This window comes from Paramacrobiotus metropolitanus, unplaced genomic scaffold (assembly GCF_019649055.1).
Source record: "Paramacrobiotus metropolitanus isolate TYO unplaced genomic scaffold, Prichtersi_v1.0 Parri_scaffold0000008, whole genome shotgun sequence".
Classification (NCBI taxonomy): domain Eukaryota; kingdom Metazoa; phylum Tardigrada; class Eutardigrada; order Parachela; family Macrobiotidae; genus Paramacrobiotus; species Paramacrobiotus metropolitanus.
The window spans coordinates 303,897-319,804 of record NW_026570228.1 but is presented as its reverse complement, the minus strand read 5'-3'; the positions used below and the strand labels follow the sequence as shown (position 1 = coordinate 319,804).

At 43.3% G+C, this 15,908-nt stretch overlaps 5 protein-coding genes across 5 annotated transcripts; 1 reads left to right on the top strand and 4 right to left on the bottom strand.

Annotated features, from left to right (window-relative positions):
- The first annotated feature begins 4,175 nt into the window (after positions 1-4,175).
- On the top strand, positions 4,176-4,862 carry LOC129582823 (substance-K receptor-like). The gene has a single exon (XM_055474437.1). It carries the CDS (start codon positions 4,176-4,178, stop codon positions 4,860-4,862), a length of 687 nt encoding a protein of 228 aa, XP_055330412.1.
- A 2,091-nt stretch (positions 4,863-6,953) lies between these two features.
- LOC129582782 (uncharacterized) lies at positions 6,954-7,867 on the bottom strand. Its single transcript, XM_055474396.1, has 3 exons — positions 7,584-7,867; positions 7,345-7,503; positions 6,954-7,160 (listed from the first exon to the last, which is right to left on the bottom strand). Exons 1-3 carry the CDS (start codon positions 7,833-7,835, stop codon positions 7,008-7,010), a joined length of 564 nt encoding a protein of 187 aa, XP_055330371.1. The 5' UTR covers positions 7,836-7,867; the 3' UTR covers positions 6,954-7,007.
- A 1,030-nt stretch (positions 7,868-8,897) lies between these two features.
- LOC129582822 (probable G-protein coupled receptor 21) lies at positions 8,898-9,761 on the bottom strand. The gene has a single exon (XM_055474436.1). The coding sequence runs from the start codon at positions 9,759-9,761 to the stop codon at positions 8,898-8,900; it is 864 nt and encodes a 287-aa protein (XP_055330411.1).
- Positions 9,762-10,377: 616 nt separating this feature from the next.
- Positions 10,378-10,992, bottom strand: LOC129582821 (substance-K receptor-like). The gene has a single exon (XM_055474435.1). It carries the CDS (start codon positions 10,990-10,992, stop codon positions 10,378-10,380), a length of 615 nt encoding a protein of 204 aa, XP_055330410.1.
- A 2,946-nt stretch (positions 10,993-13,938) lies between these two features.
- LOC129582781 (uncharacterized) lies at positions 13,939-14,887 on the bottom strand. The gene is made up of 2 exons (XM_055474395.1): positions 14,644-14,887; positions 13,939-14,561 (listed from the first exon to the last, which is right to left on the bottom strand). Exons 1-2 carry the CDS (start codon positions 14,870-14,872, stop codon positions 14,215-14,217), a joined length of 576 nt encoding a protein of 191 aa, XP_055330370.1. The 5' UTR covers positions 14,873-14,887; the 3' UTR covers positions 13,939-14,214.
- Between the last annotated feature and the right edge of the window lie 1,021 nt (positions 14,888-15,908).

Genomic DNA, 15,908 nt, shown 5'->3' with positions numbered 1-15,908 from the left:
GCATGTAACGATGGTCGTCGCGTATTGCATCCATAAAAGCGTTCCGTAAACTTCAGCTTTCCAACTTTCATACGAGTACCGTCAATAATTCATTTTGACAACTTTTATTTTCAGTATGATTACTTGGGAGCTTTGTGCAGTTATAATACATTGCAAGAACTGGGAAATACATGGATAACCATAAAATCACCCTACTGCTACGCTTTATGTAGCGAAGAACAACGAAATCAACATCAGCTATGAAGAAAGCGATCCCAATTCGTGCGCCAGGAAACAGTAGCCAAGAACAGCTGCGCATTACCATGCCAAATCTCTACACTCGAACGCTGAAACAAGGTGGCGTAAAGAGTTTTTCAGTGTTTAGGTTCAGCAGTTTTCGCCCTGATGGTTCAGAACGTTAAGCGGATGTCGATTTACGGCTGTGGGACGTCTCACTGTTGAGCCGGTTGGCCTTGGCTTGCTGGACGGATATTGCGCTGGCTGAATCAGGCCGCAATAATGCGAACTCGGCCACTTTTCTCTGCTGGCAGCAAAACTCAAGTGCACATGGATTGTTTCTGTTAGAACCGGCTTGTAAAACAGCATAGAAAAATGTACTGTACTGCTGTGCCGTATTACGAAGTTACTGTATGTCCACTTCGTGGTGCAAAATCCATTGTTCATTGTCTTCCTGTCGTTGCCGACAGTTTCTCTGCTACTGTATATGTATTAAATTACTTACACAATCGTAGCAGCGACAGTGTCGGTAACGACAGAGAGACAACAAACACTGAATTTTATTCAACACAATGTACGATACATAAAATTCTCAATTGAAATCTGCTTTAGCTATGCAGAGCCGGCTGCGTTGGCGGACATTTTGTAAATTACGATTTCTCAAGTTATACTTAATTTTTAATATGTTTACTGATGTAGTATTTGAAAAGGCATCAGTTGATTTCTGGGGTTAGCTCTTGTGCCTGCTCTCATTGCCGCCGGATGGATTCACAAAATTTTTGGTTATTTGATGCGGAATATACTGTTGCAGGAGCCAGGAGGAGCTGGATTGTGCCCGTATTATTAAACCAGTCAGACACTTTTGCAGAGTATCTGCAACCGCTTACTATCATAATTATAACAATCAAAAGAATCGACGACTGTAAAGGGCTATTACCTGCCCTCTGCATGAGAACAGCTAGAAACGTCTTCTTGGTATCTCTCCCCTCCCGCTAAAAACTCATTTACTCTTATGACAGCTACTTACAATGTTGCTACAGTGATTGCACCGATACGAGTACAAAGGAAAGTATTCAAAATTTCTATTTGTTGGCTTTATTGTGTAAAAGGCATCTCAGATGACATTCTGAAGAGATTAAGACATCTGAATTCGGTTAACAAACTTATCATTCAAATAAAAGAAAACGATGTGTAAGCGTCTACCAGCAGATTTCGGTAGATAAGTAGTTAAATTCTCTGCAGTTGCGTGCGAGTATTATGTCAAGTGCAAACAACTTTCGAACCCTCCAGATTCTAGCTGGACCGAGCCTTCTCGACATATTTAGCCGAGGATGTTGACGGCAGCACAGGCATTGCAGATGGAGACCGGCGGACAGACGTTGGCGTTGATGGGAATCTGAAAACCGGCACCGTGCAACAGGTTCACGGGAATACCGCTGAAGAGAGATCCTCCGCCCAGGTTGCCTGCCTGCTGCAACACTTGGGTGCTGGCGTTTCCGTTATTCTGGCACTGCGCTTGACCTTTCATACGAACCAAGTTAGACGCCGGTTTGGTTAAAATGTCACTGAGTAGAAGCTTACCGCACTGCGCCTTCTGTTCGGCGGTACAGGTAGCCCCGGCACCCGTTGGCGGAGCAGCAACCGGCAGAGTTGGAGCAGGTGCTGGCAGACTGGGAGCCGGCACAGGCACACTCGGGGACGGAACAGGAACACTGGGAGTAGGGGCGCTCGGAGCCGGAATGGCGGGAGCCGGGACAGGAACTGCAGGCGCCGGCGCATTAGGAAGCGGGGCGCTTGGTGCCGGTACGCTGGGGACCGGAGCAGGAACGCTCGCAACCGGTGCAGCTGCTTGACGAGCGAAGCGGAGCGCGTTGGTGCTGGCGCAGGCGACGATCAGAAGGAATGCAATGGTCTGCATTTTGGAAAGAGTAACTCGTAAAAGTGATCGACGATTATCAGCTAAAGTTGAAGGTTTTTTTGGGTATTTTAGAAGTTTTTATGAGGTGCAGATAGCGCTTTGCTAGCTTATATATGGCCAGACAAAACTGCAAAATTTTGTCTCTTGAACTTAGAAATCATTGTTTTGCGGCCTCAACATAATGGATGAGTAAGTGATTTGAACTGATCTCGTCAGCAAACAGTAGTCGCCACAATGGTTTTTCGCACAAACGTTGGTTATTTGTGCAGCGGACATATTGTCCACAGACGCGTGTTGCCGAAAAATGTTGTGAAATAGTTTTACATCAACATCGTGAGCTGAGCTGCAAAACAACCAAGGTCTTAGAACTGTTGCATTTTGGAGAGTATTGACTGTCGACGTTGAAACACGAGAATACATCGATGAATGAATGAGTCATTAGCTTTTGCTTTGTTATTTTGCCATTTTTGTGAGCCACGTGTAGAGGAAAACGTTTATGTCTGGCTACGGCACAATTAAACGCGCCTATTGAGGCAAAGCCGCAGGCTGTTGTCGTGCATAATGACATTGCATATTGTGTGTACCGTATTGTGCATGCTGTTTTATCGAACTATGTACATACATGCAACGCACGCTGCTTCCTTAAACTAACGTAGACGTTCTATACGCGTACCAACGAGAATTTTTGGGGAATTGAAACACCCAGAATCAAGTAATGAGTCACGCAACGTGGCGATAACCACAGAACTTATAATCAGACAAGGCATCATCCTTGCGCGTGTCAGCTTGTATATACTAAAAAAATAAGTGATAATCATGCCCGACAAAAAAATTAACTTGCAAAGAAATGCTCACCTGTACAGGGAATCAAAAATACGGATACCGCCATTCACTACACAATGCATAATTATTGTGTACCGGTAGTATCCCTGAATCGTGTACTCGTAGGTACAGGCATCCCTAACAGACTCAGTGCGCAGACTTTTAGATTCGTAGCAATCATAGCGGTAATAACTGATTTTGTTAGCTTTATTTAGGATTGCTTAAGATGTTTGTACAGATAATTAAAAAAATAGACGACAGGAACAGACAAATAAGGAGAACTATACAGTTAGAAAACCGCTCCCGCTTTACGCTCTTGTTCGCACTACCAATATTACAGGACTGGCTGATGTACTATTTTGCCTGCATTATCCATAACTTACCGTAGAAGCGTGCACTATTTAAACAAGGTTATTTTTAATTATCTGAATTATAGCATATAACGGTTTAGTATATATAAGCAAGTAAACAGTGGCGCACGGAGCTGATCCTACTTAACACTTGATAAAAGCGTCGTAGTTCTGTAGTACACAAAATCGGCAATAAACGATTCAAAGAACGTGAGCGTCAATTGTGGAATTTTACCACTTGGACCGATATGTATCGAGCACAAGTGTTTACACAAACACTCCTCATGACACATCCTGTAGCCGAAGAGGAACGGAAATGAGTTTTTCTACCCCACTGTCGCCGGGTTATAAACCTTTGTCGAAGATCAAATAACACGGATCTGGAAAGCCAGTAAACTACAGACTGAACCGCTATTTTAATGTTTAAGTACCGTTTTCAGAAGGATAAAGTTGCGTCTCAAACGTTTTTCCTCCTGCGGGAAATTTTTTCATCTTGTTGAATACTCATTTAAATAGCGTAATGAATTTCGTTCAAGTCACGCGTGACTTCCAAGAAAATATTGTGGTACAGGATAATGATGATTCATAGTTGGATTACCGTCGTTAATGAAACTGCTAGTTACAACGCCTCATTTTTCGTTCACAGTGCAATTTGGACATGGAACGCTTATTTCCTCACGTTTCTTTTTACCGTTACGTTTTTCTTAAACATTTTTATTGCCAGCATTTTCACTTTTCACCCGGAACTGCGCTCACCTTTTTCCGTATACGTTATCTGCCTTTTATTATCCAACGCGATTTATTGCGTAACCGACGACTGGCTCGTCATCGTCGAGCATCTATACATCCACTTTCCGCTGGGTTTCGCCATGTGCACTTTTCGCAATTACACCGGGTGGGTGTTCTCCGGGATTCCCATGCATATGCACGTGTTAATCACCGTCAACCGAATCTGGGCGGTGTGTTTTCCGCATTCGTACCGCACTCGACATTCGACGGTTACCGCTATCTGCTTAGTGATCGCCGCAGCTTTTTATGTTCACATAATCTGTCTACCCGGTGTGATTTTGGACGCACTGTACTATCGTGTTCCGGCTGAAACCAGCGGCTGCAATGTCGACACCACGATGACCGGACAGAAAGTCTGGGAGCAGCTGACGATGATTCTAATTTACGATGTGCCGGTGGTATTCATGATATCTGCCTACGCTGTTCTCTGTTTTAAAGAGTTCCATCGCCGGGAAGCCGTTGCCGGTTTAGTCTACAGTGTGGTAACGTTGGGGACGTTAGGGATCAAAATAAAGAAGAAGAAGGCGAAACGCACAGGGTTCCTGGTGTTAACGGCGTTGACCATCAGCGTAGCGGTGTGCTGGACGCCGTATGAAATGTATTTTACCGTGGGGACGTTTATGGATATCGATGTGCCGATGATGCGAGAAGTGGGATTTACGTTGAATTCCCTGCAGCCGCTACTAGATCCGATTTTATTCGTGATTACTATGTCAGACTTAAGAAAAACGTTATTGCATTGTTTGCATTTTGCACAAGTCCACTAATCAACGCAGGCTACACAGCTATTCTCAGTGTTCTGTTGTATCGGTACTTTGATTGTACAAAGTACTGTAGGAGGATTGTGGACAAAAAGAATTCTATATGGCATTTTTTACACTGATATACACCAACTATTGACGAAACCGGTGGATTTTGTGTATAACTACGTCAACTTCAAAAATACCGAAGGATATTCGAAAATTATTTTGCAGGAAAATTAATAATGATAACTGCATATAGATATTATATAACATAAAACGTACAGTACAGATACAATGGTTTATTAAGCCATCCATGTAGAAACTGTTGCAACTTATAGCAGCTGTTGTAAATACTCTGTAAGTACCTATTCATAATGTGTGCTTGTACCTAACTTAAACCACGTAATAAGAATATTATTGCGCATTTTATCTTTATCAGTTAAGCAATAAATTGTCTAGGGTAGGCGTTTATTGCTAACAGATACCGTAATATCTATATTACAGTACACCGCACCACGGTTATTGCTTTGGGTTTTTGCTGTAATTTTACTTCATTACGGTAAGACTTCCATTCACAACAATTCCCATTAACCTCCGGCAAGTGGCAGTGAAGGTGCGAAGCAGACCTCCCACGAGCAGGCAACGAATTTCTTAGTTCAGTTCAGTTTTGTTTTTCATACTGTTTATTCATTCAATGCTGACGACTGTCGGTACTGTAGAAAACGCTTCCCACCCGGCGTTCGTTCAAGAGATTCTTGTGCACTTCCATTATTTTCTCAACCCAACCGCAGACAGTATCTGCCTGCGTAATACCTTAGTAGTATACACAACCAATAGTGGGTCCATGATACCTTGAACACTGTATAATACAGAAAGCAATGAATCCATTGTAAAATTATACCGACCGTCAAACGCGGCTAAAACGTAGTAAATATTGTAAGGCGTCCAGCAGATAGTTACACTAACGTTCAACAACACGAGCATCTGAAAACCGGCATGACGCTGGCGATTGTGGAGACCTCTCTGCTTCTTAACAATGATCAGCGCTGAAGTCACCATAAATACCAAAGGCAGGAGGTACATCAGGATCAAGGCAGCAACAACCCAGCTGGATAGCTGTAAATAATTCATGTCGCATTCGTTTGGTGCAGCAGGGTCTGTTCGATAGATAAGCACATTCAAAATAACCAACGGGAGGACACAAGCGTGGACATAGCAAATCCCCGTCGCCACCATTATCCACGCGGTTGTCTTGGTGCAGTTCCGGTACGAGACTGGGAAAAGCAGCGCCCAGAGGCGGTTAACGGCGATCACGGTGTGAATGGCAATGGGAAATGCGGCGACAACCCAGTTCGAGTACTGTTTCATGGCACACGTATAGTAATTAGTGGGAAAGATGGCAGGGAAGTAATCGAGGAGAACGGCCATGTAGCTGGTTATGCTGTACAGTGCATTGGACGTCATTAAAACGAAAATACAGAGAGCAAATGGTGATGGAAGACGGGTGAAGCCCATTAACACAGCGACCGTTGTGTTGCCGAGGAATGCTGTAATTGTGATGCAGGTTATCACGGCAAAGGAACTGGTGAAGACTCCTTCGTGGCCGGTGGTAGAATTTGTAGAGTTCATGGTGGAAAGTAAAATTTGAAAATATCAAACGAAAAGAGAATAATCGTATATCACATGCGGGAAAAATATATTAACATTGACGCTGGTTAGTGCAAAATCTGATACTGTAAAAATACTCGTGAGATCCAAAGGTAGCGTTTAACGAAGAATGCATCTCATGGGAGCTAACCGTGACTCTGCAGCTGTTTCCATAAGGTTAGCAGTTTCTTGATGCGCTTAGCATGGACTTCCGGTTCCGCGAACCGTAACCGAACTGTGGTTGTGGGTGGAGCTACTGCATGTAGTTACTTGCTACTTTATTCAGAAGAAGTTGTATCGCATCTTCGTTTAAGGTGCGAGACGCCCTTAATCTTAGGATACTGCTTGCTCTAATTGTACGCATACAGCATACAGTGCAATTATTCTCAGTATTTTATTTATTTCGCACGTCAAGCACTTTGATTAATTGGCGAATTAGGCAGGAAATACAGAGCAACAAGCAGCAAGGAAAACGACCACAGCACAGCTGATAATTACGGTAACGGGACCGCATGAAAGCGATTAAGGAAGCGATGCATTTCGGCAAAATATCTTCAGCATGTCTGCAGTTAAGAAATTCTTGGAATCACTGGCGGCATCTGAACGCTCGTTGGATGAAGCTCTCTCATACATTTCCGAGAAAACCAGCGTGTAACTGATGACACCTCCAACAACCTGCGACAAATTCATACCTGATCACCACTTGCATACTTCTAATGTTATCAGAGAATTATAGAAATTATACGCTGTATTAATTAATAATAGAATATTTAGGTAGTATCTACGAGTACTTGCATTATAATACAATTGTGATACCATGCAAACTAGTATGAGTTTACAACAGCAGAAGTGTACAAACCGTAATTGCAAACTCGCGGTTCACCACCACTTTCGCCAGCGTTATACCGGCTTTTTTGGCCGACACCCGTTTATGGTGCGCATCCATCATCATCATATCGTTTTCCTTCAGCACATTCTCAGTTAATAATTTTGCCATGTAATCTTGGATGCCGGCTTCCTGTAAATCCATTCAAGCACCGTTATGTAAAACGCTATTGCAGAATGAATTTTCATTGCTTAACTCTGTCAGAAATTTACCGCTTCCGTTGCAAGTACAAGATTAACAGTGTTGACCACCATAGTTATGGTGACGGCAACCAGAGATGCCATTGCCGGCCACGGCACGGGGCCTCCGTTCAGATACAGCTTACAGCATTGATTAATCCCAAAAAGAATGCGTGATAACCGCTCCAGATATGCCAACATGGAGATCAGATTTATGCAGCGATCGTACGTCAACACTATATCGCACAGGGCATCGTGCGCGGTCATAATATTTTGAAGATCCATTTTAGCACTGTGATCTTGTTTGATACATTTGCGTAAATACAAGCGAATTTGTCGGAACGCTGCGCCAAACGCATACGGCATCGTTGTAACAAAACAATGCAACATTTGTTTACCGAGTACCGCCACATGCGCCACAGTATCCACCACGTAGACAAACACTACAGTAAATCCCGGAAAAAGGTTCCACTCGGGATGATGGAAGAGTATGCTTGCGTGGCGCTCGGCATTCTCATGGAAGATGGGATAGAAATTTATAACGCCATGTAAACCGGGATGGATCAATAGTGTCAACACGATTAACGTGATGAGTGTAGCCAGATCCGTATACGACAGATAAATCAACTGGTTCTGGATGAATGTGAATATCCGGTCTATTTTCTTGGAATTCCTCCATAGTTCGATAGCGTAAATGGCGTATATTACCGGGAAGAAATATGTCTGCAGATTGAGCAAGATATCCGAGATGCGTTCGACAGATTCCGTGTTCTGATTGTACAGACCGCCGTCTGTGGCAATGGCTGTGGCGATGACTTGCAAAATCATATAGAAACCGATAAAGACATTCAGGGTTTTCTTTTTAAATGATAGACGTCCGCCAGGAGTGGCATAACACAAGTGGAAGCCAAAAAGGCTTATAAATCCTTTCCAAAAATTGCATACAAACTTTAGCATTTGACCTTTGTAGTTCACTGCCATGACCATAATTTACGGTTGTGACAGTTGTAGTAGTACCGTAAGTTCATGGAAATTTGCACATCGAATCGTAGACAATATATTGATTCTACGCGCCGCTACCGACGTTTCAAATTTAACCGATGTTTGAATGTTTCGGCAGTTTGCCGGCACCGTTAGAAGTATAGACAAAACATAAAATCTCCGGTTACGCTGCTCACTTTGTACTTGTAGCAGGTGCAGGTTTGTGGCAAATGCTGATAAACTTTGCCAATCGATCCCTGAGAACGTTACCGAAGTAACAGGTCAGAGCAATTTGACCTGTACTAACCTTTTGCCTAGTCATAATCGCTGTAAAAATACAGTGCAAAATGACACATTAGCTTTCCGTTAGATTAATTTGGCTGCTTGTCTGTTTTTTTTGGAAAACCATTTCTTCAACGTTAGCCGCACTTCTTTCATACTGCAGATGACGAGAAGCGGGTCGAAAATTCCCTGTACATTGTACAGCATAGCGAACACAATATCCAGCAGCGCATTATAATCGCCGTCAAACATTTCCAATATGTAATAAATTCCATAGGGAATCCAGCAAACCCAGACGCTCACGGTTAACGCCAGTAAGACGCGAAATCCTGTGCGGTGTCTCTTCTCAAACTGCCGCTGCCGTATCCATAATAACAAAGCCGAGACGGCCATAAAAATCACAGGAAAAGCGTAACCGGTTAACATAGCAAAGATTATCACGGTGGAGAAGACGTATTTCCTATCGGTGCAACCGGTAACAATTGGATTGAAGAGAACGTCCTGAATAACTACAGGAAGACAGGTCAAATGTACGTATGCTAATGTAGCCAGTACGAGCCACAATGCGGTCCATTTCGTGCAACGGCGATACGATAGCGGGAAGTACATTGCCCAGATGCGATTGGTCGATAATAAGACGTGCAGATTCATGGGAATACCGGCAATGACCCAGTTAACATATTCAAAAAAGGCGCAGGAATATTTTTCGGGAAGAATAATATTTCCAAAATGATCAGAAAGCACTATTAGGTAACTGGTGAAGCAATAAAGAATGTTGGACGCCAGCAACACGGTGAGGCAGATAGCGAACGTCGAATGAAGGAATTTATTATGAATAAACACCATCATAACAAGAAGGTTGCCGGCTAGCGCCAGAAAGCCGATGAAAGTTGCCGCCACAAAGGTTACGGTTTCGGTATCATTCAGGGTGGCATTGGTGGCATTCATTTTTTACATTTATCTGGATCTGTGAAACTGCTGGAAAATACACAATTCTTGTTACGGGATTAAACTGTTAGTACAGTGCATAAACAGTTATAGAAAGGCAACCTGCCATTTTTTTTCCACTTGAACCATGATATATTGTCGCGAACGTGTGCATGGTTCCATTACATCAGCCACTTGATCAGTGCATACTGCATATTGATATCTGAAAACACTACATACTTAAAATGTCCATAAGAGGATACGGTACGAAAAACACGGTACGGTACGAATACGGTACAAAAACCTTGAACATACTGTACTTAGTACCTTCGCCTATAATTCGATGGAAATAAACAATAAGCATTTTATTGCGGCGTATCTTTTTTTGATAGCTGCGCGTCACAGACAAGCAAAGAACAGTAAGAAATTTAATGCAAGGAAATGGCCGTGTGGGAAATCGATTCCCTACTTCCAAGGTCATACGGCAGAATTAAACTAAGTTTTGATTTGATATGTTTGTGAACAACAATTGAACAGTCTATGTTACGAGAAAAGGTCTACTCAGTGGATTACGAGTCTTAATTTACGACCATTACGTAATGCAAGCCAGCACAACTTCAGCCAAGAGTTATCAGATTTAGAAAGTTGAAGTTCGATGTCGAGACAGTAACTGTATTCCTTGATCAGCCACCGAATTTCTCTTCCGACGAAAAGCACACGCTACGGCAGCACGGAAGCTCGGCATGGAATAGACGATCAGAAGGGGATCCAAAATAGCCTGCACATTATAGAGTGTCGACAAGAGGTAGTTAACCAGTAAATTCTGGTAACCCGTGATACGGTACTGCACGTAATACAGCTCATACGGGATCCAGCATACGCACACACTAACGGTCAGCACCATCAGCAGCCGCAGTCCCGTGTGATGCTGGTGCATCAGGCTCCGCTCTCGTACCCACACCGCCACCGCTGCGACGATCATAAAGACAATTGGCAGGCAGAATATTACTACTGTGACAGCAATCGACCAGGCATTCAACCCGTTTGACACTCGAACATGTATGTAACATTCGCCTGGATCCTGTTCATAATGCAGTGATTCAGCAATCAGCCCCGGTAGACAGACCAAATGGATAAAAACGAGATTCATGACGACTATAGCCAAAGCGGTGCGTTTCGTACAATTGCGATAGGATGTCGGCGCGAAGAGCGCCCACAGTCGGTTGATGGCGATGACCATGTGCAGATTCATGGGAACCCCAGCGATAAGCCACATCGAGTACAGTAGCAGCCCACAGGTGCCGTCACTCACAACGGGAAAGGATTCCGGGAAGTAATACACCAGGACTTCTGCATAGTTAGTGATGCTACAGAGGGCGTTTGATAACAGCAGAGCGACGAGGCAAACGGAAAACGGTGTCTGCAAAGTTTTATGACAGAAGTAAATGAATATAACGACGAGGTTGGCGATGAAAGCACCAACAGCGATGAGTGTTTCGACGACGTAGGAGCTTACAAAGCCCAATTTATCCGAGAGAAAATCAAATGTATCTGTGGAATTCATGATTTGCGGATTTCATGCAAACTACACAAATCGCAACATAATTGTCTGAAAATTGTATGTGACCTTTGGTATCCTATTAGAAAAATTTGCAATATTGATGCAGTTGTGATGGATACACCAAAACTGTTGCAGGAGAGGTTATTATAAACGGTTAAACGGGATATTATGACAACACTCTTGACATTTGATTAATTCTCGGAAGCGTCAAGAAAGCATGTGATCGGCTTCTCCTGGGAGTAAAGGACGCATCGAGCCGTCGAATGACGAGACTATTGCCCTTGATCTGCGCACCAACAGTGCAAAGTAAATAAGACAACAGATGGAACAACTACAAACTATAAATGCAGCCACTCAATTAAATGCACGAGGATCTGTTCATCTTGGCCAGTTTGTCTGTTATCACGACTTTACAGTATGTGTTATTACATCTTTTTCCGTTGTGATATCTCGTGAAGCGTATTAAAATAACAAGAGCTCTGTTCAGGACAAACATTGTCAGCAACATTCAATGAGTAAGCACGCATTCATATCGTTTGTTTTATGACGTTGCTTTATACGCACCAATAAAAAACGTGATAGAAATTACTAAAGCACTAAATAACTAAAATGCGCTTTCCTTTCCAATTCAGACGGTTCAGTATTGCAAATTATAGGCAACGGAAATATGGGTCCTCCAGGCCCCGTCACCGGTCACGGTTAGCTATTTCATATCAGAAGCGATTACCAGTGAAGCTAGCCTACCAGTATAATTTAGCTTTGTAAATTATTATGCGTGTAGTTAAAAAGTTGACCTTTGATATCGTGATGGATGCAATTCTCCATCGGCTACAGAATTTCTTATTCGACCAAAAGCCCGTGTCACGACGGCACGAAAGGTCGGCATGGAGTACACAATCAGAAGGGGATCCAGAATTGCCTGAACATTATACAGTATCGATAAAAGAAAGCCAACCAGATAACTCTGATACCCCGTGAAACGGTGAACCAGAAAATACATGTCATACGTAATCCAGCATACACACACACTGACCGTCAGCACCATCAGTAAACGCTTTCCTGTATGGTGTTGATGTAACAGGTTTCGTTCTCTCCACCTCAACGCCACTGCTGGCAGAATCATAAAAAGTACTGGCAGGCCATAGATCGTTGTCGCGACCGCAAGCGACCACGCATTTAACGCATTGGATGCACGAAAATGTATGTGACAATCGTCCGGATCCCGCTAATAATAGGGAATTTTAGATTTACACGTAGTTGGGCCCACGTACATGAGAAACTACGAGGTAACATAGGCTGTACGACGGCGAACCGGAAGCGCTTTAGATTGCCATACGGCTGCAGTGACGTACACATAGCAAAATTTTCACTGTCGCGACAAACAAAAAGCCAAATAAATGCGAAAAATTTTAATCATCTCGAGAATAAATTCAAATAAATTCCACAAAATTCAGACTGGGTTTTAGTTTTACTGCTTTTAGAATCTTATTAAATACAAAGTTTTCTAAAATACCTGTCCTCTGGGGATTCATCTGAAATATTCACCGTTTCCTGTTCAAGGGATCATGGCTAATTCCTTCACACAATTTCTTCAAACAGTTATCGCCCTGGATGAATTCGAACCAGAAGAACTCGCACTATTCCTGTCCCTCTATCACGATCAAAAATCCCAGGAAAAAGAAAACAGAAAAAGGTTCAACCTTAATGATATCAGCGATGAGGACTGTATTGCGTGGTTCAGATTCCACCGCGAGGATATCGAAGAGTTGCGCAAGGAGCTTCACATCCCGGATGTTGTGCGCAGTGAAACAGGATCCGTATTTGAAGGAACCGAAGCTTTGTGCATCCTTCTTCGTCGCCTGGCGTATCCTTGTCGTTATACGGATTTAACAATCATATTCCATAGATCCATAGCGGAACTATCCATTGCCTTTCACTGGGCTATTGAACACATCTACAGCGAATTTATTCACCTGTTAACGACTCTTGATTTATGCTGGCTGACACGGCAGGACCTTGAGGAGTTCGCTGAGGCAGGGCGTTCCAAGGGAGCCCCCCTGGAGAATGTTTGGGCATATATTGATGGTACAGTGCGACCAATTTGCAAACCTTCAGAGGGACAGCGAGTAGTTTGGAACGCACATTATCGTATGCATAGCATGGTATTTCAGTCTGTTGTGGCCCCCAATGGAATGATCGTAAACTTCGATGGCCCCTGGCCGGGGAGGAGGCACGATGCCGGAATTCTTGCTGACAGCAAACTGATGGATAAATTACGAGATAAAATGGCAGAAATTGGGAAGAAATTCATTTTGTACGGAGATCCGGCATACCCGTCAAATCAGTACATCGAAGCTCCATTTCGAAGGCGCATGGCTCCATTGCCCGATGATCAGCAACAGTTTAATGAAGACATGAGCAGGTGCAGAATATGCGTGGAATGGGGATTTGATAAAATTGTTCAATATTTTGCATTCGTTGATTTTTCAAAAAACTTGAAAGTGTTAATGCAGCCAGTGGGTAAATTCTTTTTGGTTGCTGCTCTGCTAACAAATTGTCATACCACACTTTATGGTAGTCAGACGGGATCGTACTTCGGAGTAGATCCTCCATCTTTAAAGGAATATTTAAGGAACGCAAAATTTAATGATAATTGAAAGCAAAAAAGATCTGTGCTGCTGTCATGAAATTTCTGTATACATATTGAGAATTGCTATTAAAGTGCAGTTAAACAGTGCGTTCTGACAAAAATTAAAGTAACTGGGAATATCAAAAACAGATCCATCAGAATTACCACAACAACAAACCGGAAGTCAGAAAGTTTTCTGGATAGAACCCAATACAAAACTTACATTGATATTCATTATACCTCCATCAAAATTATTCACAGTGCCCAAAATTGTAGCTGTGCTTTTACCCAGTATTTTTCTCCGTGAAACGCGTGACCATTTGCCCAAGCATGCGGTTGTTTTCGTACAGCGCTTCTCGGTCTCGTGCTGCCTGATACAGTTTTTGCGTCTCCAGTTCGAGTCTTTTCTCTTCCAGGCGAAGCTTTTCGCGTTCGATTTCCAATTTGCTCTCCTCCAGTTTGCGATCAGCTAGCTTCTCTTCGCGCTTGTCCGAAAAATAGCCCGCTATTGCTGACTGCCAGTTTTTCCTCCCCTTTGTAGGCTTTAACGCTGATCCCGTTGGTTTTTGTAGGCTCGTTCCCGCATTGTATTCGTCATCGGTGTTGGGCTCGTCGTCTTTCTCTTGTTCTTCTGCAGTTACACATTATTCGTGAAGTTTATCTACGTCATTTGTTTCCTATATTTTCCTAGTTTATTTAGCAATGAAACTTACGTAGTTTTCTTTTCTTACGGCTGTTCTTGGCAGCACACATCAGTTTCTGTTCGTGGCGATCTCTTCGCTGATCTGCTTCGGATTTCTCTTTGTCTTGTGCGCGCGCATGTTCTTTTTCCAGTTGACAGATTTCCAGAAGGAGGACTTCTTTTTCTGTAAAATTTCCATCCTCTGGATCACCCGTTAACTTTTCCCAGTTCGGATTGTCCTTCTTGAACTTGGTGATCATTATGGTAACATGATCACGTACAGCCCGTGGAGAATTCAGGTCCACACCATCTTTTTTGGATTCTTCGAAGATGTCTTCCCACATTTGCCCACGTTTGTTCGCTGGAACCGAGTACCCTTCGTGAAAACGATAGGAACGCAAGACTCCACATTCTTCTTCATGGGTCCACAAATGCCGTTTACGTTTGTTCTCAGGGTTCTGGGTCTGCGATGCTTCCGGTTCCACAGACATAATTGGGTACCACAAAAATCTTTTTTTACCAAAAAAATACTATCTTGACTTGGCGATTCAGTAAAATTTGGCGATTCAGTGAAATATATTGAAACTAGTGTTTCAACCAAAAAGCGGTGTAGTATAAAAGCGCGTGTTGAAAAACATAAGTCCAACAAAAGAATTTGGTTTTCGCTGACTGAAGCGTGACCAACCTTCTGGCGGCAGGCGGTTTGAGAACACAAAAAAGATCCATGGGCAGCCAGCGCTAGAGAGTAGTTGAGATATATGTCTGAGTCGTTGCCTAGATCTGCGTAGGGCAGATCGTTTTTACGCGTCATGCAACGACGCTAGGTTACAGATGCTTACGTCGCGGACGGACGTAAATCGACCCGTAACGGAAAGTTCTTTGCGAAACCCGACCTGAACGTAACTTGTTTTGTGAAATCTAAAATTCGCTAATGTGCCACATCCGAAATCAATCCCGGTATACAAACAACATGGATATACACAATTGTCACGATAACGGAGGCCAACGCGGTGCGCTTTGTACAGTTTCGGTATGATGTTGGTAGGTAGAGCGCCCACAACCGATTGGTGGCAATGACTACGAGCAGATTCATGGGGATACCGGCAAACAGCCATGTCGAGTACAGAAGCAGCCAGCAGTTGCCATCACCAAGCGGAAATGTTTCCGGAAAGTGCCACACTAAGACATCTGCGTAATTGGTTACCCTGTAGAATGCGTTGGATAACATCAGCGCAACGAGGCACATGGAAAATGGCGACTGCAGTGTTTTATGGCAGAAGTACTCTGTAATGAATG

Bases quoted from the DNA above. Each gene is read 5' to 3' on its own strand.
- LOC129582782 (XM_055474396.1), bottom strand. From the start codon at position 7,835: ATGGATCTTCAAAATATTATGACCGCGCACGATGCCCTGTGCGATATA. The intron at 7,504-7,583 runs GTAAATTTCTGA...ATGGATTTACAG, and splicing joins TTGTACTTGCAACGGAAGCG to GAAGCCGGCATCCAAGATTA. The intron at 7,161-7,344 runs GTTTGTACACTT...AATTTGTCGCAG, and splicing joins ACCGCGAGTTTGCAATTACG to GTTGTTGGAGGTGTCATCAG.
- LOC129582823 (XM_055474437.1), top strand. From the start codon at position 4,176: ATGTGCACTTTTCGCAATTACACCGGGTGGGTGTTCTCCGGGATTCCC.
- LOC129582821 (XM_055474435.1), bottom strand. From the start codon at position 10,992: ATGAATCTGCACATGGTCATCGCCATCAACCGACTGTGGGCGCTCTTC.
- LOC129582781 (XM_055474395.1), bottom strand. From the start codon at position 14,872: ATGATCACCAAGTTCAAGAAGGACAATCCGAACTGGGAAAAGTTAACG. The intron at 14,562-14,643 runs GTAAGTTTCATT...GTGTAACTGCAG, and splicing joins CCGTAAGAAAAGAAAACTAC to AAGAACAAGAGAAAGACGAC.
- LOC129582822 (XM_055474436.1), bottom strand. From the start codon at position 9,761: ATGAATGCCACCAATGCCACCCTGAATGATACCGAAACCGTAACCTTT.